We start from the raw sequence: 26706 nt of genomic DNA on the forward strand, positions 1-26706 counted from the left end.
GGAAACTACCTTTTATGATTTTTCCATGGATGAGACAAGCTCCCCCTTGGATTTTTCTGCACTGGAAAGTGATTTCATGGAACGGATGAGGATGAAAGTTCCAGTCTTCCTTATCCAGGATCATTCTGCTGTGCTCACCTGCCCTCCTATTTAGGTTTCCCTGCACTAAGATCCAAGGTCCACTTTGAACTAGCTGCTGCTGGGGATTACCAGGATACTGTACATACATCCCCCTTTGTTCAAGAAAGTTGTTGTCCTTAATCCTCATTAGGTGATGACTTCCAGCAGAAACATTTTCAGGGAACAAGCTAGGTTTGTTGCTTGATATTGATCTGAAATTCCTGCTCTGTGTTCTCTGTACTGATATTGGCTTCCAATGGGGTCTCTCCATTGAGTTAGTATCCACTGCCACCACTCCCTGCTAGGGCTGGTGAAGAGAAATAACTTGAATAATATGGTTCAGTTCTTGTCCTTCTCTGGTTGTCAAAGTACATGGAATACATACTTCTGACCACACTCTTCCAAGTACGATCTCAGGATGCATTAGTCACTGGAGTGGTCACTTGGGGAACCTAATCCGAAGATCCTAGCAGCCTGAACAGAGTGATGTTCTAGCAGGCATTGTAAAGTTAGATACTTTAGATGTCTGCATCTTTTAGAAGTTACTTTGGTTTTAAGAGACTGCACCATGCTTTTCATTATCTTCACTCTTACAGGGCTGAACATTGTTTGGGACAAGACTGACACAAGTTGACTTATAGAATTTCACTAGCAGGGTTGTTGTATTTGCCACTTGCTAAGTTACAGGTCTTTATGAATTTACGAGGCCCGATTCTTCATATTATGCCAGTGTAATTACATTGAATTAGTAACAGTGAAGATCAAGCCCATTGCCTGCCTATGAAAACAGGTGTATACACCTGCATTCTCAAGGCTGTGATAGTCACTAACAAGATATTGATTAAACCCCCAAGAAGTCATCAGTCTCTTGACAAGATGTTCTTATTTCAGAAAGACTTGAGGAACTTCATCAGGAATGGTGCGAATCAGAATGCAAAAGGTACATGGTCACTAAATCAATGAATGTCAATCTGCCACAGAGATGGCAGGCAGAACTGACAGTAGATGCTTCACATTTAAACTTCTTCCTCGTGAAGCTGTTGAGGCATTTAAAATCTAGGATTTCTATCTACCAACAATTCTTTGGGATTATAAATAAAATTGCACATATGCTTGAATTTGACAATCAAGTATATTTAAATAACCCAATGGAAGTTAAGTGATGGATAGCCTTTAGGATGTTGGCCAAATTCCTAGAATACAAATCAAGTGCCTTAACTACAAGAAACATTCCACAAACTGTGTGTTTAGGCAACACCCCTCTTGTTGGAAGAATTTTTTTTACTGAACTAAAAATTAAAGGTTGCTAGAAACGCAAGGTGGGTGAGGTAAAGTATTTTATTAGACCAACTTGTGTTTGTGAAAAATACAAGCTTTCAAGCTACACAGAGCTCTTCAGGTCTGTGAAAGGTACTCTGTGTCATAGCTAAATACCAGTGGAACAGACAGTTTAGCATAAGTAGCTAACATATTGTAACCTGTCATATTGTAAGAGACAATTTAAGGTGAAGTGGCCAGTTAACACCTCAGCAGTCAGGACAAAAAATGGAGGTTAGCAGGCTAGATTGCTCTAATGAGCCATAAATCCAGTGTCTTTATTAAAACCATGATTTTGACTGTCCAGCAAAGTTATGAATTGAAGCTTCCAGGCTTGTCTTCTGAAGGTTTTATGCAGGTTCCCTTTGAGGAAGGGGACAGAGACGGAGTGACAGCTGGAGCTGGAATATGGAATAGCCAATTTCACTGCTGGTAAACTCCCTGTCCTGGAGATGGGAACCTACTAGAGCCAAGAATCCTGCTTGCAGATGAGACTCCCAGGGCTGCTGCTGCGGTGTGGAGACAGTGGCAGCCCCCAGAATCCTGGCTCCAGCTGGGCACTCGCAGACCGGCTACTGTGTTGTAAGGAACCTGCCAGCCTACACTCCAGCTGTGAGCCCTGTGCTGGGCTGACAGCTTGGGCTGTCAGCCTCAGCTCAGTGGGGCTCCAGTTGTGAGCCCCAGGGTGGTGGGGCTCTAGCTGTCAATGCCCCACTTCAGTCAGTGGAAGCACTCCAGGTGAGGACACGCACAAATGACAGAAGGAGCATAGTGTGGATGTGAAACACGGCTTTAATTACTGCAGATGGCTATACCTGGACTTAAGTCAACTTAATTTAGTAGTGCAGCCAAGCCCTAACCCACTAACTACACTTTTTGTCCTGCAGAGGTGTTAACTGGTCACTTCACCTTAAATGATCTTTTACAATGTGTTAACTATTTACACTAAACCATCTGTTCCACCTTTTATTTAGCTATAATTAAGGCTACATTTATGTCACAGAACCATTCCAGAGACCTCCCTGACATTCTCTGCTTCAGCCCCAGGGGTTGCAGGACTCTGGAGCTGGCAGCCAGTGGGGCCCTGGCAGGGTTCCAGTGACAGGCAACAGCAGGGACAAGCGGCCCTTTGCAAAGTTCCAGCAACAGACTCCTGAGGGGGCCCTCTCGAGGGTTCCAGCAATGGGCGACAGCCTTGCGGGGGGAGGGAGAATACCTTGGGTGAGTGGCTGGGGGTGTCCCGTTTTCTCTTTGGGATATATGGTCACCCTGCAGCTTCCAGCTGCCATAGTGGTGGGGGAAACCATGGAGCCGCAGTAGCAAGAGTAACAGCCAGGTCATGGCTTCTGTGTATTTTTGTTTATTACCTGTGACATGTCCGTGACTTTTACTAAAAATAACCATGACAAAATCTTAGCCTTAGCTAAGACGACACAGAGTACCTTCTCCAGATCCAAAGAAGCTGTGCAGCTCAAAAGGTTGTCTCTTTCACCAACAGAAGTTGGTCCAATAAAATATATACCTCACCCACCTTGTGTCTCTAATATCCTGGGACCAACAAGGTTACAACACTAAAAGCAAAGTTTAAAGGTTGTCTTTGAGGCTAAAAAAAATACTTCTCTTGGATCTACATGATTGTCTTGAACTACAAAAGGCTAAGGATGTTATTAATCTTTATTAATGTTATACTGAAGAAACCAATAAAATAATTTCTATTTATCTAAATAAAATTCCAAAGCAGAATCAAGAAAAAATGAGAAGTATATGTGCAAGCTTTCTTTTAACTTGTATGGGCAATCAGAAGTTGAAACAGAGGGGCCAACTTTCCCTGCTACCCTAAGTTGCCTAAAAGGAGGAGAATGTTGTACAAAGCTGAGATGAATCTAGAAGACGAGAGACAGAGAAGAGTTGGCACTGAGAAGAGAACCTGCTGTGAATGAAAAGGCTGGTTTAAAGCTACATTATGTATTATCTGAAAAGAAGTTTGATTTGTTTCTGTCTTGAGGTGATTGTCCAAGCCAAGGAGGTTGTTAAATGCTCATCCATTTTAGGCTGCAAATGAAGCAATTTCCCAGGCCTATTCGGACATTTTAGCTTCTTTTAAAGAGCTAGCTTCCATTAACTACAAGTCAGTACCAGGTGGATTCCATTACTTTCAAAACTGGTAGGACTGATCTTGTTGACTGTACCTATGAATTGCAAGATGTGGTTTACGTACCATTTTAATGATTTCTGGGGGAGGTGGAGAGGCCAGTGTGGTTTGTTTATTTAGATTTAGAAGACAGCAAGAGTGGTCTCACCATAGAAACATAAAACTGTTGAAACAAATGAGATGCAGCAGCAACCCTAAAAAGCATGTCTCTTCTCATATTATATGGATCATCATCATCCTGACGTTCTATATTTATAATGCAAAGAGCATGACTAAACAACATGGGTGCTCTCATTATGGAGCTTTTTTTGAATGGGTGAAGTACTCTGCTCTGCGGTTCTGGAGTAGCAGACAAGGTATACTTGACTGTTGCAACCTGACTTAGAGAGGGAAAACTCACCATCCTCTTACATGAGCAGTAGGTTGTTTTTTTTTTTTGTTTTCAAGAGACTGCTCACTGTGTTTCGCTTAAACTCTTTAAAATCACTTGTTTGAAAATTTACTTTTAATGCTATCTAAAATTAATACAACAATAGAGGAAAACTTTCCCCCTATTTTTCATTTGGTTATACTTGTGCATTTTAGAGAACTGTATAGCCATCATCTGTTTTTCCTTGTACAGTCCATTTCACTTTGTCTGGCTGGGTCCTCCAAGGAATAAGGAGAGAAAAACATTTTAAAGACACAAAAATGTGGCTGGAAAACAAAAGCTGGTAGAGGAACTTAGGGACAGGCATGATACCTAAAACTACTTTAAAAACTAGATTTGAAGTTGATGGCGCCACTACCTCAAAGGTGACCTGCAAAGATTTGTGTTTTGCTTTGGTAATGTTTTTAAAAAAGCCTGAAAGTTTCTCTTCTAAATACAGTTTTCCTGCTTGGTTTTATACTCAAAATTAAAGATTTGTCTACCCGTTTTTCATGGAGGACTATGGGTGACTTGAGAACACAATTATGACATCACAATAATGAGTGAAATTTGAACAACTGAGAGGGCAAGGAATATTTAGGTAAACTGTAGAAAACACTGTTTTAACACCTATTTAACTCAAACAGCTGGGAGAAAAGATCTGTGTGAATATTTCAGCTAAGGGCTGGGATAGCTCCCATTTCAGCACTCTGGTCCTTTAAGCTTCCTGCAGACACCAGACTTGATACTCCTGATAGCTTCAACTTACGTTTAAAAAAACTTAAAAGAACAATCCCACCCTTTCAAGTCTTCTTTATACTTAATAAAGGAGCCAAAATATCACAAAAACCAATTTCTCCCTTTGTGGGTTGCCTGTAACTTCTTGGGATTAGGGAGAGGACAAAAGGATGTCAATGTATGCTGCTAGTGCTATTATATCCAGGGCCTTCCTTTTGGGTAGTCAGCTGAGGCATCTTTCCCATTCTGAATGCTTCCTGGGAAGAGTCAGGCAAAGATGATTATGTTCTCCTTGCCCTGATAGGCCTCAATGGGATGCTCTGGTCCTAGAACAAGAGGTTACAAAAAACCCATTGGGCTCTGACAATAAAGGAACTAGGCCCAAGCCAGGATGTACAAAGTAAGATGCAGTCATGGTCTCCCCTGCCAGTCACCAAAAATACTACTTCAGCACCTCAGAGGTTACACTTTTCATCTTATCAGTTTTTGGTGGGCTTAAGACATTTAAGTCTGCTGGTTCAGGGAAGCCAATACACAGATACAGACAAGATTAAAAACGGCAGCACCCACTATTTACTCAAACTCACCAACACACCTTAAAACAAACTTTCCACTGCTGGCAACAGGAGAAACATTCATTAGGCTAGAACAGAGATTTCAGAGACTACCTCTTCTCCATGGCAGAGGTTACGTACCACCCCTCATGTCTCTCAAGAGTGAATCTTTCCAAGGATGTGCAGCCTCCAATAACTGCTCTGCAGATTGCTTCTAGTTCACTGGAGAGCATGTGGCAACTCAGCTTAAAGGATCACAGATATGCTCTCAGTTTTTTTTAAGTTGTTTCGTCTAACTTAGAACTATTTAAACAACATTCTTGGAGTCACTAGTATCTCAGATTCCTCAGCATATCAAGTACAATGTCACTGCTAGCAACAGAGCAATATTTCCAGCTCAAGATTGACTATCTGCAGGCAACTGAGACAGAACATTACAAACTGGAAGTCCCGAGTCATTAAATTGTCTTGCCAGCGGGTGGTATGTGCCCACCTGCTACTGAAACAACCACCAGTTCCTATTTAAAATGTCCACTTCCCCACCTCCAGTTGATAAGGAGCATAATTTCTGCAGTCGCGTTCTCAATCTTTGTGCTCAATCTTGCACTGGCTGTGTGCTGGGCTAGTCCTTTGGTGTAAATTCAAGTAATCTGTAGGCCGCTTTAAAGTTATACTGGATTCAACAGACCTCAGAGGAGCTATCACAACAGCAGAGGATCACTGGGAAGCCTTGGTTATTCCTACCCCTCCCCCCAATTTTGTGCTGTCAGTACAGCATAGCTAAGGATCAGGGCTGAAAGCAAGCAAAGTAGAGGTCTTCCTGTTAAGTGTTATTACAAAAGGTCTCCAAAAAATCAAAGAGCAATCTGCAGAGAATGTACAGTGAAGCTTAAGTGTCTTCACCATGTTCCAGCAATTTTCAAAAGCACTGAAGTCTCATTGAACTCAATAGGATTTGGACATCTAAATTCTTTACGTGCTTTTGAAAATGTTTCCATACCAAAACTTATCTTGAAGCTTGATATATGCTGTTTCCTTTGCTGTGATACTCAAACTTGCAAACTGAGTCTCCCTCCAACATTTGGTACAGCTCTCTGATGATGGTTGACCACCTTGCTCTTGTGCAACTTGGATACACTCAGTGCCTGATTTGAAGTTCAAGGCTTCTGCCTACTCCAACCCCTTTGGTGCTATTCCCCACAGACCAGAACCTAGGGCTCAGAGCACAGACTTATTTTCTATAGCTTAGTGAGCACTTGTAATCACCGATGAGGCAGTGTAACAGTTTAGAACATGTCAACCACAGTCACATACAGGGCACATGATCCACAGCAGTGTTCTATTTTTAAATATTACTTCCTGAGAACAACTACAGGCAAATGGTTTAACTTTTCAACTCCAATGTTTTGTAAGTTCTTCTATGTAATACTTGAATGATTTCATCAGCAGGCAACTAAATGTCATAGCTGATTCAGACATTAAATGACCAATAATGGGTTACAGTTAATGAAATATCTCTTTTACACACATTGTTCAGTAATGTTCAAGAAATGTGCCACTTTTTGTCTTACCTTTGTATTTGTTCCAAACTCTGGAGCAGAGACAGAGATAATTGTTCCTATTTCAGTACTCAGTTCATTTGCGGCTTTGGTTTCTTTTGTCGAAACAGGGTCTGGACTCCTGACAGTGGTGGGACTGGGCTTCTCCTGTCCCTCGGGCTCTCCCTGCTGGGCATCCTTCACCTTTCTGTTCTTTAGCGAACGCTCTTTCCCAATAGGACCAGGTTTATATTCTTTGTTTTCTACTGGACTCAAGTCTGGAAGCTAAATTAGTGTTTTAACTTGTCAGTGTTGGCTGTTTAGTCAAAACATTTTGTTGACATCTACCAAGACTCAAAAGTCTGTGACCGTTCCTTGAGGGTGTAAACAGTATGTCTGGGGTTTTTTTTTTGTTTTTTTGTTTTAAATAAAAGGAAGGTTAGTCTAGTTAGAGATGTTGATCTGGCACCAGATGAGTATCACATGTCTCTTAAAAGCACTAATTACCAGCAGGAAGCCAAAGATCTAAGCAGAGCTACTATGGGTGCTATATTAAATGGCATAGGATTAAATAGTCAGTCTAAAGATTAAAAGTGACCTGCAAAGAAGAAAAAATTGCACTAGTGAACTTTAATATACACTGTCTAAAGAGAGCCCCAAAGGTTTTTTCTAGCAATGTTGAACGGATTTTTTTTAGCTTTAGTAGTATCAGGAATATTGAGTCTTCTGTTTTTGCTGGAGCCCTAAAAAGCTGGAGGTGGAGGGTTCTCAGCCCTAAGTTGAAGAGACACTGGGGTATGGATGTTTGCCAGTCATTTCCTCCACAGTTTTGTTTGCACTAAAAGGGTTTTAAACACAAACTCAAATTTGCAAGTGTTTCCCTGTCTTCTTTTGCAGGAGTGGTGGCCGCAACGGTATATGGCTATATTATCATCAATGTTTTTAAATGTAAAGTTGATTTCTCTATAACTGTGTGGAGGGAGAGCGCTGAGGGGCTTCTGGGAGTCTGTGGCCACAAAGGAAGAAAAAGTTTAACACCGTGCCATGACACTCAGAAGATACTCCCTTCTTCATAGATGGTGACACTCCCAGAGGGTAGACTGCTTGAAGCAGTTCAGTGGCTACTACTGTGAGGCAGCAGGAGCAGCATAATGTCTCTTTAAAGCTAGTGGGCTAAGGTAGGCAGGGCAGCCCTCAATGCATTAATGGAGGCTAAGGGTGGGCAGGGGAGAGACTGGCAGTTTCTCTCTCACCACAAGTACTTCATGACAAGGAATGAGGAGGTTAATTGCTCCAGAGACAGGTAAAGGAGACCCTTCTTTACAGGTCTGTCTGCTGGGGAGGCCCCTAAATGGAGACAAAGACAACTCCTACCCAGAGAGTTTGCACCTGTAGGGCTCAAAAGCTGTTGAGAAAGGAGGGGGAAATGTGTTGGCTAGAGTAGCCACTTAGGTTCATCACTCCTACAGCAGACAGTTCTGCCTCACCCTTCCTCTCCTCTCCCATCTCATCCCCAAGCACAGTACATTGCAGTATAGTTAAAGCAGTACAACCTTCTAGTGAAGAGAAGTCCTAAACGTCTAAGACTTAACTAAAAAGTTTGCGTTTAATTTTACTGAAAATCTCTTCCCCCATCAATAGCTCACTTAATTCTCTTGTCTTATGAGGTTATAGTCCTACCAGGAAAAACAAAGTAGATAAGACCTGATATTTGTAAAGTAGAAACAAGCAGAAAAAACAGACTGACTATGCAATCTGTATACTTGATGAAAACGTGGCATTTTTTTACCTTTGCAGATCACCTTTACGTAACTCCAATATAAGTGATTTGACACACATACAATATACGCATGTTCTTAATGCAAGACTGAGTTCAGTTATATTTTATAAGGTTGTTGATTACTAATGTATTTTCATCAAGTCAATTATATGAACATTTAGTCTGAGTAGTCCTCTGCTGCTATTAACATTAATTATGCAAATGTCACTGGATTACAGGCTGTCAGTGTAACAGTTATCAAAACTATGCTGGCTCTTTAACAAGTAGATGCACTCTAATGATCTTCAATTTTCTAAGTCATGATGGGGTAAGTAACCAATTTGTCTTCAGAAAAAAACCTAAGGGGTTCCCAGTAGACAAGTGTACTGGGACCACTACTGGGACTCAGGCAACAGGAAGAGGACCTGGGAACTCAGGGCTGGGGTCAGTACCTTAACCACCAACTTATTCCAAAACACTGGAGAGGGCTGCTGCAGTGTGAGAAGCCAGTGTTCTTCCCCATCCCCCAACTTTTCCTGTCCCCCTATTTCCTACAAGCCTGTGTATTTGATGGTGAGGAAAAGAGGTCAGTACCCATTTGGTTAGCAGACAATCCAGTCTGTCCTATACCACAGGAGTTTTCTCCTCCATCTCCCTCTAGACTGCTAAATATTCCTGTAGGGACGAGCACTTTAGCATGCAACTAGCAAAGGACAACCAGATAGGGGCTCTAAACAAGACAGTATAAATAATACAATGTCTATACACAATTTTTAAAGGAAAACCAAGATAGGCCATTTATTGTTATAAAAAAAAGTGATTTCAGAGACATCCCCACTTTAAAAAAGTAGGTTTGGATGTTCTGAAGGAGGCTTAGATTGCTCAGACAGCATATATTTATAGGTTCTTTCTACATGGCTGATTTGGTAACTGTGTAAACTGATGCACAGCATCTTCTCTGACTAACACACAGCGGGAAACGAGGTCTGTCTTATTTGGATTGTACCTGTAACAGTTCCTTTAATTTTTTTCAAGCCACAGTTCTGGTATTTTTCCTTTTGACTGGACTTCTCTGCCACCCAGGAGCCCACTATACAGGCTTCTACTGTTAACTAAAGATCTTCTCCCTTACCTTTTGTGCTTTGATGGGTCCTGCCCGAGGCTGCTTCTGTCTTTGCTCTTTTGGTTCAGGTATTTTGTCAGTGGGCTTCTCTGAAAGCACAGGGCCAACTTCACTGTCACTACCACTAGAAGCTGGGGCTCCAAACTGAATAGTTTCTATTCCAAGCTCGACTCCACTTTCCTGTCCAGGTTTTGTTCCCTAGTTAAGGTATCAACAGCATACATTAAAACTTCAACAAATTCTCAACCAGAATGTTGCCTTAAAATAGGTTTTTACCTTGATTTTAATGTAGTTATATACTTAAGCATACAAAAGTCAGGAAATGGAAGTTAAGCACATGAAAGGCTGGTTAAAATTTGATGCAACCCACATTATCCTCATTTTTAAAAACATTTTTAGTTCTCATTACTTGAGAATGTAAGACCAGAGCCAAATGTAAAAATAGCAGGTTGAAGCTGGTTTTGAGGCAATATCTAGGTTTCTTCTAAGAAATATTTGCTTAGCTACTTGAATTTAATACTAAACAAGCATACACCCTTTCGTTAAAATTTTAATTCTCATAGTATTTATCCTGTTGCTGGCATTAGGGAAAGTTGTAATGACAAACATTTTAGAGAAATTACGTAATTTTTTCAATTTACGAATACTTGTTGCAAAATGCATTTTTAACTTTACTTTTTTAAATTACACAATTAATTTAGTATATTACTTTCTGTTTAAGAAGCTTTACAGATCACCTATGATGTACAGAAAGTAATCACCCTTCATGAATGCATGCGTCACAGAAGAAAAGTTTCTATGGTACAGAATACCAGTGAGAGATGTGTAGAAGCTTTCCTGAAGCTGCTTTATTAAAAGGAATACTGTTGGTTTTAAAAAGTCAGATGTATGAATATTTTTGCTGACAACCTAAGATTACTGGAATAGATTTGATTAAATAAATTGAAGAGCTTCTTGCATTTGAAAATATCTTGTGTATATTCACTTTCTGCTTTGAGTGTGTCAGTCAACAGGAGAAAGAAAAAACATTTAAAAACAGGAAAATGTGGTTGAAACCCATTATAATTGGATGGACAAGAGGGGGCATGTACTGCACTTGACTACTTTCAATTGTTTTGAAGTTGAGTGTCTCTTTAAAACCAAGTTAATACTTAATTCAAAGGAAGTCAGCAAAAAGATTGAGAAGAGTTGTCTCATCTGCTGGAGCTATTAAGGTCAGTCTATTTACAGACTTACTGTTTTATATTGCGATAGATATCTTAAACAAGTATCTAGAGAACTACAGGAAAGGTAGATATGCAATTTTCAAGAAGCATATCTATTGTCCCTTTTTTGGGAATATGAAAATATGGCCTATGGGTGAAAGAAACCTTAAAAGTACGACAATATCAAGGGAATCTGTATATTATCTTGCTGACTATGAGCCACAGACAAGTATGCATAGAGCAGCTAAACAAAATATTTTAAAGTGTTTTAACTCAAATTAAGCTTATGTTTAATTTTTTTTCTGAAAAATCAGCTATATTTATCCAATTGCTAAGTTACAACTGGTAAATCTGAGGCTGTTTAACAAATTCTAGTCAAGTTAGCTACTGAGAGTTGAATCTTAAAGCATTTGCTAAACTAGAACTCCATAATCAAACTAACAAGTTAACTGCTGCAAGTTTATTGGTTTAAGTTTTATAATTCTAAACTATGAAGTTTACAAGTTTTTCTAATTACTAACACTGTCTCAATAAGCATTTTTGCTGTAACTGCTCTCAGTAAGAAATTAGATAATGTCAGTAGCTGGCACTATCTATATTATTCAGTAATTACATCTAGCTAAAGAAAAAACGCACAGTTTGAAAACACTGGATAATTGTGACAATCCCCTTGGCAAAAGGTCCCCTGGTTCTTTGCAAACAACTCTTGTCTTAGACCTGATAACATTGCTTACAAGGTATTTGTCCATAAAGGGTAACATATAAGGCCTCTATTGAAAGCTTGCAACTTACTGATGTTCATAATCTTGGCATGGTATATGTACCGATAACATCTGAGGAATAATGTAACTATATTGAAGTTTATGTCCTTATGGTCTTAAGGTTAAAAGGAGTCACGCTGGAGTAATATTACTTGGTGACGGCCTATTCATGCAGGATTGGGTTACCACTCCTCCAAACTTAGCCAGTGATGTAATGCGAGGCTCAATGGTCTAATATTGCCCCATCATGGAACAGTCAATAGAAAACCATCATAGGCAACTGCAAACAATCAAAACCACTTGGAGGTGAAAACAACATTGTAACAGACCATGGACTACCCTGCCTATGAATAAAGACAAAAGACTGTTTCAGTATAAGAGTGGGGAGAGGCACTCTGGATCCATTCACTGAGGAGACACCTTAAGGGGGGGGGGGAGAGATTTTTCATGAAAGATTGGTTCTTGGAAGCCAGCCAGCTCTACAACAGATGGAACTTTTGGGGAGGAGGGGACCTACTTTATTAAATAGGAAAGCGTAGGTCCCAGTTCACATTTTATGATTTTATTTTGTATTGTAACCGTTTCCACCACTATCTTGTTACTAGTGAAATCTCAATTCTTTCTTAAATAAACCTTTTGTTTCATTATAAGTGTTCTGTACAGTGCTCTCTGCAGTGGTTTAAGTAAAGCTGGTAACTGGAGTACAGAGGATTTTTGTCGGTAACTGGTGTCACAGTCTGGATATCACATGGGAGCACTTCAAGGAAACTTGGAGACTAGGGTGCACCTGCTGTTAATCTGCAAGGAAAGGACAGGGCTGGCATAGCCGAGAGAGGAGAGGAGAGAGCTGGTGGTGATAGGGAACTAAACATTCAGTTACTACAAGACTCCCTCACTCTGGAGGCAGGGGGTAAAAAACAGTTACTCACCTTTGTAACTGTTGTTCTTCGAGATATGTTGTTCATATCCATTCCAATTTAGGTGTGTGCGTGCCATGTGCACAGCTGCCAGAGAATTTTTACCCTAGCAACACCTACTGGGTCGGTTGCAGAGACCCCTGGAGTGGCGCCTTCGTATACTTCATATACCCCAGCCAATCCAGCGCCCCCTCAGTTCCTTCTTGCCGGCTACTCTGACAGAGGAGAAGGGGGCAGGTTTGGAATGGATATGAGCAACACATCTCGAAGAACAGTTTAAAAAGGTAAGTAACCATTTTTTCTTCTTCGAGTGCTTGCTCATATCGATTCCAATTTAGGTGAGTCCCAAGCCTTACCTAGGTGGTGGGATCGGAGTGAAGGACCGCTCTACCAATCGCTGCGTCGTCTCTTGCTTGACAGACAATGGCATAGTGCAAAGCAAAAGCTTTTACCGAGGACCAACTTATGGCTCTGCAGATCTCCTGGATCGGCACCTGGGCCGAAAAAGCCGCCGATGAGGCCTGGGCCCTTGTGGAGTGAACAGTGAGGGGCAGGGTTGATACACCAGCCAGATCATAGCAAGCAGGGATACAGGACGTGATCCACGAGGAGATCCGCTGAGATGAAACCGGGAGGCCTTTCATCCAGTCTGCCATGGTGATGAAGAGCTGGATCGTCTTCCTGAACGGTTTTGTACGCTCAGTGTAGAAGGCAAGGGCCCTGCATACATCAAGGGAGTGCAGCCGCTGTTCCTAGTGACTGGCGTGTGGTTTTGAATTAAAAAACGGAAGAAGTATGTCCTGGTTGATATGGAAGCCCGATACAACCTTCGGAAGAAAGGTCGGATGAGGCCGAAGCTGCACTTTATCTTTATGAAAGATAGTGCAGGGTGGTTCGGAGGTAAGGGCTCTGAGCTCAGAGACATGCCGTGCCAACGTGATAGTGACAGGAAAGCTGTTTTCCAGGAGAGGTAGAGGAGGGAGCAGGTGGCCAGTGGCTTGAACAGGGGCCCCACGAGTCTGGAGAGGACCAGGTTAAGATCCCATGCGGGGACTGGTTGTTGAAGCTGTGAGTAGAGGCGGTTCAGGCCCTTGAGAAACCTGCCAGCCATGAGATTGTCAAGACAGAGCGGCCATTCACACCCGGGTGAAAAGCCGATAGGGCCGCAAGGTGAACTCTGATGGAGCTCTCAAGCTGGATGACAGACTGATGCCAGCCAGGCTTGTAATGGGCGGAGTCGAAGTCTGGCATGCCTGGTCACGTATGTGCAGGAAGCCATGTGGCCGAGAAGACTCAAGCAACTTCTTGCTGGCGAGGTTGGGAAGCACTGAAGGCTCCAAATAGGGCCACTATAGCCTGGAAACAAGCATCTGGCAGGAGGGCTCGTGCCTGCAGAGAGTCCAGAACTGCCCCAATGAATGCTATTCTCTGGGTCAGTTCTAGTGTCAACTTTGCCACACCGAGAAGGAGGCCTAACCGAGGAAACGTGTCCTTGACCAAGCGGAGGTGGGACTGCACCTGTTTCTTGGTGCATCCCTGGATAAGCCAGTTGTCGAGGTAAGGGTATACCTGCACCTGCCGACAACGAAGGAAGGCTACCATGACCACCATACATTTGGTAAACACTCGGGGGGCCGTGGAGAGACTGAAGGGAAGGGCCGTGAACTGATAAGGTTCACAGAGGAAGCGTCTGTGTGCCGGATGAATCGCTATGTGGAAATACACGTCCTTCATGTCGAGGGCGCCGTACTAGTCTCTAGGAAAGGTATGATTGTGCCCAAGGAGACCATGCAGAATTTCAACTTTACCATGAACCTGTTGAGACCACGCAGGTCCAGAATGGGCCAAAGCCCCCCCTTTGCCTTGCGGTTTAGGAAATATCAGGAGTGAAACCCCTTACCCCTTAGCTCCGTTGGAACCTCCTCAATCACCCCCATGGCGAGGAGCGCCTGAACCTCCTGAATAAGGAGTTGCTTGTGAGAAGGGTCCCTGAAGAGGGACGGGGAAGGAGGGTGGGAAGGAAGAAAATTGGAGAGAGTATCCTGCTTCCACTGTGCGGAGGACCCAGCGGTCCGTAGTTATGTGGGAGCAGGCACAGTGGAAGCAGGATAACGATTCAAGAAGGGTCAAGTAGGATCCTGAATGAGGTCCGGTACATCGTCCTCGAGGGTCCCTTCAAAAGGTCTGTTTTGAGCCCGAAGGAGGCTTCGACGGGCCCTGGCCTTGCCTAGACTGGGGGTTGGAGGGCTTCCTCCTGCCATTACCCCCCCGTCTCCTATAAAAATCCTGCCTTGGACGAGGAGGAGGATAGGAGCGTTGTTGTGGCTGCTGGGGTTTGAAGGTTTCCGCTGGGTAGCCGGTGGGTGCATGCCCAGGGACTTCATTATCACCCATGAGTCCTTAAGGTTTCATAGCCTGGAATCAGTCTTGTCCGAAACCAGGCCCTCTCCATCAAAGGAGAAGTCCTGTAGCATTTGCTGAAGCTTCGGTGGCAGGTTGGAGGCGTGCAGCCAGGAGATATGCCTCATCGCTATCCCCGAGGACAAAGTACATGCGGCAGAATCCGCAGCATCCAGTGATGCAAGGCTGTGGGTGGGTGAACAAATAATCGTACCCCTTTGAGGGGACAAAGTATTTGCACTCCACTCCCTTAGCAGTCGGTGGGATGGATGCAGGTGTTTGCCAGATTGTTCTGGTGGTGGATTGGATAGTGGATTGGATTGAATAAAGGGTAGGGCTACCCTTGATGGAGCTTCCGCTGACAGAATATTCACCACTGGGTCCTCCACCTCTACCACCTCCTCTGCTTGGAAATTCAGATTACGGGCCACCCTGCGCAGGAAGTCCTGTTGGGCATGGAGGTCTATGGGAGGGGAACCCGAGACTGCAGTGCCTGCCACTGTCTTGTCGGGCGAGGAGGTGGAGGCGGCCACAGGGGGGAGAGGGTCATCTAAGGCCTCTTGGGGAACTGGGCCCAGCTGTCCTGTGCCAGCGACCTCAGGGCCCGGAGCAGGAACCAGCGCTGGAGGAGGTCCTGTAGCAGGAAGAGGAGCCACTACAGTCTCCATGCCTCCCGGGGCGGGCCGAGTGGCGACAGCCTCTGGCACTTGTGGCTTGGACGGGGCTGAGCGAGAAGCCCCAGACGGAGCACCCTGGGTCTGGTGGTATGCCCAGGGTGTCCAGAATGGCCATTGGGTGGGCCCTTAAGCAGGACCCTGCTCCTGCCAATGCCCAGCCCGACTCCAGGCGGCTATGGTCCATACGGCGGCAGTCCGAGAAGCGCGACCCTGCCTCCGATCCCAAGAAATGGGAAATGGAACGGGAAGGCCACGGTGGTGCCGAGTCATGCTGACGGGGCAATGGTGAACGGCGCCGCAACACTGGGGAGCGGTGCCGGGACCTGGATCTAGACGGTGAGCGGCATCGGGTCCGGGATCTGCTCCTTGACAGTGATTGGTGGGCAAGCAGCACCAGGACCAGTGCCGGGAATCGGAGCGGTGCTGCAAGTATGACCGGTGCCGCGAGAAAGTGCGGTGTCAGGACTGCGAGCGGTGTTGGGAGTGAGAACGGTGCAGAGAACAAGATAGGTGCTGTGGCTCGACCGACGGTGCTGACGGGGAGACAGGGCCAGCTTGCCTCGGGGTGGTGCTGCACGTGCAAGTACCAGTGCCTTGGCATGAGGCTGAGGGGATGCTGATGCCGTCATGGCGGTAAGGTCCCTTGCAGCCACAAAGGTATCCAGGGTGGACAGCAACTGGACCTCAACCACACTGTGTAGCGGGAAGTCCAGGGGCACCGGACTCAATGGCTCTCCCTCCCAGGGCCGGAGTCAACGGTGCCAAGGCCGTAGACTGGGACGCACCTCCAGAGGCGGTTCCAAGGAGGTTGGCCTCTGTGGGAGTGGGCCAGCCTTTTCCGGTTTCTGGTGCTGCTTCTGGCCAGGAGAGTGGGACCGGTGCCAGGCCGATGATATCGGCTGCAGTGCTAGGGAGTGCCAGTGCCATGGGTCTTGGTCATGGTCCAACCGCGGTGCTGCTCCTACTGCTGCTGCCGGAGCGCTGCGCACCAAGGCGCTCGGTGCCGGATCTTGGCACACCGCAGGAGGTTGCGGGCTAAGAACTGCCTCCATAAGGAGCTGTTTGAGACGAAAGTCCCGCTCCTTCTTGGTCCGGGGATGAAAACCCTCGCAGATCCTGCACTTGTCTGCTTAATGAGGCTCACCTAGACACTTTAGGCAAGAGTCTGCGGGTCACCCGTTGGCATGGGCTTAGAGCAGGAACCGCAGGGCTTGAATCCCGGAGCTTTGGGCATGAGCCCAATAGAAAATCGGGAAGGAGGGGGAACCCTGTAACCCACTAATACTAACTATGAACTACTATAAACTATCAACTATGAACGGTTATAAACTAGAAACTGCAAGTGCTAGGGAGAGGGGAGACCAGCGAAGCAGAACTCCACAGTTCCAGTGCCCGTCACAGGCAATAAAAAGGAACTGAGCGGGCGCTGGGTCAGCTGGCGTATATATCGAGCATCATGAAGGTGCCACTCCAGGGGGCTCCAGAGCCGACCCACCGGGTGTTGCTAGGGGTAAAAATTCTCCGATGGCTGTACACACGGCGTGCGTGCACACCTAAACTGGAATCGATATGAGCAAGCACTCGAAGAAGAACAAGGTGACTCCCAGTCCTGGGTACTTTGCGAACCATCACAATAATCGTATTTCATTTGTCCCACCACCTGCAAGACACAAATTGAGCGATCTTCAGATGTTCTTGATTCTTACCTCTGGAGATGTAGCTGATCCAAATGATGTCAAAGGCTTATTCCACGCACTGACTGAAGGGGGTTGTGGTGGACTAATGGGTCCCACTAAAAGTCCAGAGAATACAGTGGAGTCAAAACCACAATTAATCCATGGTTATTCAGATTCATAAGTACAAAACTGAATGGACAATGAAACTTCAGCTACTTGATTTCACAGCATGTTTGATTCTAGAACTCCATTTCAGCTTTTAACAGTAAGTCCCTTCTTAAGTCAACTGTGATTGCCCTAATTAGCATATTTGGAAACATGCACAAATTTGACAAAGAAGTCCAGGTTTGAGACCAATGGCAGTTGCTTATATACTGGGAATATAGAATGTGGCGACAGCAGCAAAGAAGAGCTCTCTCATCTCAGGGAACCTGGGAGACTATGGCTCAGCAGTCTTGCAGAACATTTCATAGCAGCATATTCTCTGTGCCATATGAGAACTATACCTGCAGGCCAGGATGTTTGAGACCTCCAGAAAAATCTCTCACCAACCCAAACGCTCCAACCACAATGTTTCTCTTCTATCCCTCCCAGGCGCAAAAAAAAAAAGGTCAAAAAATACCACTTACATTTCTTGGAGATGTCGTTAACAGTTGTTGATGCCACCTTATTTTCCCATAATTCAGTCCCTAGAGCAGGATGGGACTGTGCATTCTGCAGAGCTTTGCCTGTTGCTGTATATTCTGTGCTGCTTGTTCCTCCTGCTGTCTGGGTTTGAGGCTGAACTGAAGCCTGTGGCTGGCTTGGAGCCTGGGGTACACTCGGGGGCTGTACCTGAGCTTGTGCCTGAGCTTGTACCTGCTGTGCTGCCGCCGCTGCCGCCGCCGCCTGCTGTTGCTGCTTTTTTGCAAACCTGGGAGGAAGCTTGGAATTCTGACCTCTTCCTTTTTCACCTGAACTCTTTTTGGTCCAAACCTAAGAGTAAAGTTGACATTACGGAAGGGTAAGCCCTTTAGAAAGTCTGTATTTTTCTGTCAGTTGCAGAGTACAGGAGAAGGACAAAGCAGGAATATTGAACGTGTTTTCAGACTTTTTCCCCCTAATGTACTTACTTTTACCATTTGAATAATGAAAAAGTTAACACATTCCATGTTTTTGGCCAAGAAATTTTCATATAGAATTGTGACACAAAGGCAATAGCATAACAAAACCCACAGTGTAAGCCCAAAAGCAAGCTTTCAAGTTAGTTACAGTAGCCAACATTTTAATTTTGAAATACACAAATTACAGCAGCAGTGGGTATTGAAGGAGTAAGAGGGACAAGAGGAGAAACATAAGGGGAGGCAATATGACCTGCATAACTTAGGCCAAACAATTTCAATAAACAATTAACTAGAATACTGCAATTTGACTGGTAAAAACAGCTGTTTGGAAACAGATTTTGCACTGTTGCATAGTCCTTTACAAAAAAATTTGCAAAAAGTGTGTAACTGCTTGTAACAGGTGCAAAGGATGACGTTCTTTATCAACAAACCTGCACTGTTTGTTCCTCCTTCTTTCTGCGTTCCTCATCTTGCAAACGTTTTTGTTGTTTCTTTGACACCACTTCAGTAAAGCCATCATCATTCAAGTTAGACGGAAAGTCTTCAATTACTGTCACTTCAGGGTGGTCATCGATGATCACAACACCTGTAGATGAACCAAAGATGTACATTTTTTCCTCCATTTCAACAATTTCAGACACAATATTCAGAATTTTGGAATAAAAACAAATTCCACTAGCGCTGCATAGCTTCATACAGTTGCAGCCAAAGACGACCATCCTAGTTCAAGTTCCCTCATGCAGACCATCCTTTTGCTGGTGGACTTCAAGAAAAAGGATTTAATATAAAAGCCTTCAATTAATGGCTCTTCAAAAAGACACCATACTTTGTACAAAAAAGTTCCATAAAACCAAGAGCTAAAGAAAAACAGTTTGAGTAGTTTAAATAGAAAAATAATACATTCTGAAGACTAACTGCAAACCTGTTGGCGTTATTTATTGAGTTTACAACAGTAACATCCTCTCCCATTTTCCACGTGCAAAGAGATACAAAATACCTGATGCCAACATCGGGTGTGGAATGATTGAATGACAGCTTGAAAAAAGTTACAGGAATGAGATTGTACAAAAGAAGTGTCCTTAAAATGGATAACTATTTTTTATATATATATATTATATACACACACACACACACACAAATATAAAATTGTATTACTCATTTTTAAAAGGGACACATGCCACAGGACTCATTCATTGCTGCAAAGGGGGCAATGTCTGAATACTGGGATATAAACAGCTTTTAAAAAATATGCACCAACTTTTCTTCTTTCCACAGTTCCCAAATATATCCAATTCCAGAAGGAGGAACGCTAATGTATTAATAGGTTTTTTTGGTTACCACAAGTTTCCATCAACACATACTTGCATAGTTGTTGAGGTCAAATTGGGATAGAGCATCCACCTTCTCCTTGGGTTTCTTTGGACCTGGTTTGGGCTCATCCCTCTTTTTGGCACTGGCATCCTTGGAGGTCTTTTGCATTGCAGCACTACCACCACCTTCTTCTTGATGCAAGGAATTACAGATGGTGGGATCTATAGCAGTCATGCTTCCTGTTTGGTCTTCAAATGGCCTACATCAGACAAAATTATAGACAGAACTAACCACCATCCCCAGAGTACCCTCAGAAACAGCAAAACAACATCCGCATGCAGATCACATTACCGCGTTAGAAGTGTCTACTGTGCATCATCATTAGCTGCCTGAGATGTGTGGCTACTGCTTTATTAGTTCTCCATTGAGGCTGCACCTATCTGCAATGCTTACAGATTTGGATCACAGACCAGTCAAAAAATCAACAAGCAAAGTAGACACTTTAGTCATATAGGTGTAAGCATCACTAATGGGCGTAGCCTCAATGGGGAACTAATAAAGCAGTAGACATACATCTTATCCAGCTAATGAATGATGCACAGTAGACGCTTTAACCATATAGAGAAGGTGCAAGATTTTCATTTCAACTGCCATTCTTTCACTACACTGAATAAGTGAATGACCCATATTCACTCCAAATGTGAAGCTAAAGCCTCCACTGAAAAAGTTGCTGTGTAACACACCATAGAAATTTGTAGACTTTGCAATATATGCTCCATATTTAATTTGGTTTGGTATAACTGCACCATGGACTTATTGATATATTAGTAACAACTACTGCAGCCAGTTGCAGGCCAGTGGAAAAACTGCAGAATTCTGCCTTTTTGTTGTCGAACACTAGAAATTTTTTAAGTATTACATAAAAACTTTTTCAAAGTTTTATAATGGAAGGACCAACTGCTTAGAATATTCAGCAAAAGTTTTCAAGAGAGGACACTGCTAAAGTAGCCAAGTCTTCAATGTGGAGTTCGGCAGCCCACTCCATAGCACTCCCTAACCTGGTGCAGAAGATGCTGTCAAACCATCATGCAATTGCTACAAGGCATGAGAAACCAATCCCAGAGATGAAAGGCAGGCTTCAATTTGATTCAGCATGTAGATGTAAGCATAACAAATTCATTTCTAATACTGAGCAACATGCCCAAGTGGAGCTAAGAAACTCTCCTTAACGGGAAAGTACATGCTTCATTTAGTTAACTGATTTTCTACTAGAAATGGACATGGGGGCCCTGAAGGGATAAATACAGTGAAAGGATTAAAGCAATAGACTGTAGAGTTGTGATTTAAATCAACTGGATCATGTTTAATGCTAAATTTCATGGGGATGAATGTAGTTTACACCTCTGACAACAGAGTTGGCATTTTTCTGCCAGACAGTTTTAAATGGTACAGTGACACTGGAAAGCTCTGTTCTTTTCCCCCTCTACTCTCACAGGCTCGAAGTGATTCAGATGAAAACTTCTTTTCTGTACAAAAGGCCAGCATTGTGGAGCTGTCTGACACTATCCTCCACTGACCAGGGTTATGAACCTTACAGATTATGAAAGGCTATGCAATCTGCAACAGGAAATTAGTGAGTGTTAGAGCCTTTTGTGTTTATACAGTAACTACATAGTGTGGGTGCTACTGGAAACAAATAGATACTTACCCTCGTTTACCACTTCTTAATGGAGGACCACTCCGTCTTTCACTCCTAGGCCCTGAGAAATTCCTTCCAGCTTTTGGTGGCCCATTGTTGCCACGGCGATTCTGGCGATCTATTCCAGGCCGCTGACTAGAGAAACTTCGCTTAGATATTTCTCTTTTTGGAGCTACGGCATTTTCTCCTGCTTTGGCAGCTACCTGTGTGGTCACATCTGCCATTTTCTTTTCATCCCTCTCTCGTCTCTCATTGAAGTCACTACTTTCTGAGGCAGTTTCCCATTCTTCATTTGCCTGGTCTGAAGAATTTTGATTGGACAAGTCTGGCGTCTTACTCCCTGAAATATCCAAAGCAGTGCTGGATGCTTCATTAACTGCATTAACAACTGTAGCACTTGTCGATGAGCTAGCTGCAGCTTCATTTATTTTTGATGCAGCTTCCCTTTCTTTTAGGCGTCTAAAGCGTGGTGGTTTATCTTGCCTTGGTGGTCGTGCAGGCCTTTGCCTTCGAGGCCTCTCTCTAGTTGGATCAAACTTCCTCTCAAATTTTGGAGGTCTCTTATCCATGGGCACAGGACAATAGTGTTCATGTCTTCTTGGTGGCTCCTCCTCTTCTGGTTTAATGGTCTCTGTTTGCCTTGGATTCCACTGACTCTCTCTGTAGCCTGGCCTCCTTAATGTAGATGGTCTTGGTGGGCGCCCACCTGGATCCCTACCACCACGTCTGTACATTCCCCCTCTGCCACGTCTTGAAGGTTCTCCTTTAGGAAGGAATCCTGGTTTTGGTTTATCCTCCTCCTCCCTGATGTAAGTTTTCTCCAGGGATCTATTGTCGACTCTGACATTGTTTTCAGGTTTGAAAGACAGCAGAGGCTTTGAAGGTTTCTTGCCATCAGCCTTCTCCTCTCTCTTTGGGTGTTTACCTTTGCTTAAACTGTCTTTGTCTGAAAGAAGAGTATCACTAGCACTTTCATGAACTTCGCTGTCAGAATCAGTTTCTGAGCCTCGCTGTCTTCGCCGTTTGGGGACTATTTCAAAATCAGAACTCTCACTACGAGTTTCGCTTTCTTCTCTCTGCCTAAGAGGCCCCAAAGGCACATGGTCTGCCCTAAGCTTAGTGTCTCTATAATGTGGATAGTCTCTATTATGGCCTCTACCTCCCCGGCCTCGTCCTCCATAAGACCCTCTGTAGCTGCGACCCCTAGAGTAATACTCTCCACGGCCTCTGCCCCTATATCCCTGATCTGGGAACCAGTCTCTATCCCGAGCCTCTTTCCAGTACGTTCTGGGTGGTAAACCAGGTTCTCTCTTTACTGGCCTGGTTTCTAGGCGAGGTTTCTCAACAATATGTTCTTTGCCAGCAGCTCTCTCTGGTTGTTTTTCTTCCTTAATTGCATTAACAGGTTGCTGAACAGGTGGTGGCTGGACTGCAGGTGATGGCTGCTGAACAGTAGGTTGCTGAACAGGTGAAGGCTGCTGGACCACAGGTGAAGGCTGCTGGACAGCAGATTTAATGGCTGAGTCCAGCTGATGGCTATCTGTACTTTCTGAAATCTGAGCCATATCTTGTGGTATCTTTTTAGCTAAAGAAGCAATGTCTGGGGTGGACTTTTCTGGTTCTGACTGGGGAGGTGACAGTTGTGCCTGATCCTTCTTTTCTGTCTTTTCAGACTTGCCAGCTTTTTCATTAGCTAGTTTTTCTCCTTCTTTTTCCTTCCTCTGCTCACGTTCTTCCCTCTGCTCACGCTCTTCTTTCATATCTCGAAGAACAGGTTTTTTAATAGGGCCAGATCTTCTTACTGGTCTATCGCTACCTTCTTCTCTTCTGCCGTAGCCTGGCCTGGGACCCCATCTGGTTTCAGATTTAGGCTTGAAAGGTTTTTCAGATTTTGGACCTTCTGATGTTCTATTACTCATGAAACCTTCTTTTTTTGGCTTAATCTCTGGTCTTTCTATAGTCTCAGCATACCTACTACTTACTTTAGGGACATTTGGTGTTGTCTCATTCTTTTGCTCTTCTGATTTTAGAGAATGACTTGATCCATGGGAAATGCTTCTCTTCAAAGCAGAATGACTCTCTCCTATGGGTACCAGCTCTTCCTGAGGGCTGTGTGCAACATTCTCATCAGCTACTTCAAAGCCAACTGCTGGATTAGGCATGTCAGTTTGGAGAGGTCGTACGTCTTCCAAAGACCTGCTTGGGAATTTTTGTACATCCACCTCGCCTGGCTCTCTAAAAAAGTCTGTCTTTTGATGAGAATCCAACTGGTTGTGTTCTACAGGGTAAGCAGCAGTAACAGCAATTTGTTCTTCTTCCAAATGTGCTTCAGGCCTAAGTGAAGAAGCAATTAAACAGGTTTTTAAATGGAACAAAGTTTAATTTAACCATATTTATAACTGGATTCTCTAACATCCCTGTAACATGTTAAAGGACTTTTGCCTCATCTACGGAAGTTTTAAGAGGAGGAACAAGGTATCTGTCATGGTGTGAGAGGATTCCAATTGGTATGTGCGCGCGCATTCTGGTAACTAGAAATTCTGGAACTCATGACAGTTAAAAGGGGTGTATGCGACATGCACACAGCCCCCTTTTAACTGCCGTGAGTTCCAGAATTTCTAGTTCCCAGAATTAGGAACCTCAAATAAGCATTTAGCATTAGGAATCTAGTATTGTTAACAGTTAAGTCAAAACTTTGAATGAGCCAGCATATCAGTGAATTAACATCACAAATACAACATCAGTTCAAAGTAAGTAAAAGTTAATTACTGGGGTCACATTTAAGAAAGTGTCAACAGAAGCTCAGAGGCTGACTGTGAATAAGGATCAAAATAACTGCCTGACCAAGTTTTATTTTCATAGTTAGCTGATTTATCAGTGTGAAGGGGACTAGAGCTCTTCAACGTGGAGACCACATGCAGGATTTCCCGCCTGATTCCTGAAACAAGGGAATATATCACCGTTCCCACCACTTGTACCTGCAAACACCCACTAATAACTAAACCAATCTCCATTTATTAAGGATTAGGATGAGACGTTCATAGGACCAGATTACTTCACATCTGCCTACTATGGGGTTCTTGGGATACTGTCAGAGACAGGATACTAGATTAGATGGCTCAAACCTGTTGTCCAATATAGAATTCCAATGCACACACAATTGTTCAGTCACAGAACCTTTGAGCTAGTTTGAGCCGTGTTAGTCTGTATTCGCAAAAAGAAAAGGAGTACTTGTGGCACCTTAGAGACTAACCAATTTATTTGAGCATAAGCTTTCGTGAGCTACAGCTCACTTCATCGGATGCATGAAGTGAGCTGTAGCTCACGAAAGCTTATGCTCAAATAAATTGGTTAGTCTCTAAGGTGCCACAAGTACTCCTTTTCTTTTTGAGCTAGTTATGGACTCTTCCTTGCATCTTCCTTAAAACCATACCTGTCAGCCAGATGCCATAAAGCATAGCTGATTAAATTTAAACAACTCACATGTCCCTAAGTCATCCATACCTATCCACTTGGTAACAACAATTGATCATGAACACTGACTAATTCACAGTTGCAAGTATGGCCTACATATCTAAACAAACATAGGAGGAGTCTGGTGGATGTGAGTGGCATGTGGAAATACAGAAATCAGGCAGGACTCACCTCAAATCCTCAGTCTCTTCTAGCACTTTAGGAGGAGTCCTAGCCTGTTGAGGTTCTGCATGGGGATAAGGATCTGAACCCCACATCATGCGGGGCTCTGACAGTGGTACAGCATGTTCTCTTGCTGATCGAGCAATATGTTCGAATGAATCTGAACCAGTTCCTGACCCTTCCATCTGGTCTCTTCTCATTAATGGTTTGGGAGGCATAATTCCTGTGATCAAGAGATTCAAGTTAAACAGTTAAAATTAACAGCTCAAAATACATTGATTACTGTGACATAGGGCCAGAAACGGTTACACAAAACTAGCAGACTGACTGACCAGAGTCAACCTTTAGAGACATATTAGTAGATAAAGTTCGTGTTGTGTGTGTTTACATATACAGTTAGAGGTTGACAATGTAACCAAACAGTTCCTGTCTATCACTGTATTCTGTTAATTCAGAGATCAAAAGGAAATATTAACATTTAAATCAATTGTGAATGTAATGATATCAGTCTTAATTTCTCTTTGAAGTATATAACAAACTACATATAAATGGCGGGAGATAGGCAATTGCCTTATGTTAATCCATGTAGCTAATCACTGGTGATGCTTAGGAAATAGGAGGTTACTTCAAAAGACACTATTCTTCACACAAGGAACACCTGCTGTCAAGAGGCTGACAATAGCCTGCAAGGGGTCTACAAACTCTTGGGCCCTGATCCTTTTAATCTTAGATCTGCTTAAGCTTCATCGGGGGAAGTTTGAGTTGCAAGACTGAGGTCTCCAGTCTCATCTGGATCACCTTTATATTGGATATTTGGGCACTGGCCTATAAACCTGATGAACTGATTCTGGGAAGGACTCTTTCCAACTCTAAAACTCACCATCTCTACTACAAAACTGAGGAAAGAACTCCATTCAAGTCTGTATGTATAATAATCTTTTAACCAATACTCTCTCTTCCTTCTTAATAAATCTTAGTTTAGTTAATAAGAATTGGCTGTAAGCATGTATTTGGGTAAGATCTGGAATACATGTTAACCTGGTGGGTAACGTGTCCGATCCTTCGGGATTGGTAGAACTATTTTAATATGATGAATAAGATTTTCAGTATCCTCATCATATTTGACTTGGCTGCCTGGAAGCCCAAGACTGGACTGCTTTAAGGGAACGGTGTTTTGGCTTCAGGGTAACCAGTAAGGTATTGCAGCAGCTGTTTTGTTGCTGGCTTGGTGAATCTGAGTATTAGAATAACCACAAGTTTTGGGGATGGTCTGCCTCATTCCTTGCAGTTTGCCCTAAATGAGCAATCTCAGCATGGCAACCCTGGAACCCCGGTCACAATTATATAAAAGACAGGATTTGAAGAATTTAAAACTCTGGCTAAGCTGAAATAAATCAGCAGGATGATGAGCAGAGAACTCTTATACAGATGTCCCCTCTGACACTTCCCCATCAAGTACAGGGGCTGCAGGAGCCACTCCCACCATACAGAGCCTTCTGCTCATGTTTTTGCTGCCACTATTGGGCCTCCTGTCCTAGACATCCTCAACAGCAGCATCCGATAGCCTCTCCACTATTCCACAACAGCAGCAGCATACAGTAATCTGTTATT

The 26706-nt window shown here is 43.6% G+C and overlaps 1 protein-coding gene across 15 annotated transcripts in view; it reads right to left on the reverse strand.

Annotated features, from left to right (window-relative positions):
• PRRC2C (proline rich coiled-coil 2C) overlaps positions 1-26706 on the reverse strand; it is a 116770-nt gene that overhangs the window by 50584 nt on the left and 39480 nt on the right. For 13 of the 15 annotated variants that reach the window (XM_077824879.1, XM_077824881.1, XM_077824880.1 and 10 more), the window contains exons 15-22: positions 25105-25318; positions 21469-23793; positions 19811-20019; positions 18881-19035; positions 17976-18321; positions 17377-17462; positions 9720-9908; positions 6862-7113 (exon numbers count right to left, since the gene is read on the reverse strand). In XM_077824879.1, the coding sequence (XP_077681005.1) occupies positions 6862-7113; positions 9720-9908; positions 17377-17462; positions 17976-18321; positions 18881-19035; positions 19811-20019; positions 21469-23793; positions 25105-25318 (3776 nt within the window). The remainder of the gene's footprint in view (positions 1-6861; positions 7114-9719; positions 9909-17376; positions 17463-17975; positions 18322-18880; positions 19036-19810; positions 20020-21468; positions 23794-25104; positions 25319-26706) is intronic. The other 2 variants (XM_077824877.1, XM_077824875.1) reach the window with 1 other exon arrangement.

Source organism: Eretmochelys imbricata, chromosome 8 (genome assembly GCF_965152235.1).
Source record: "Eretmochelys imbricata isolate rEreImb1 chromosome 8, rEreImb1.hap1, whole genome shotgun sequence".
NCBI classification, from domain to species: domain Eukaryota; kingdom Metazoa; phylum Chordata; order Testudines; family Cheloniidae; genus Eretmochelys; species Eretmochelys imbricata.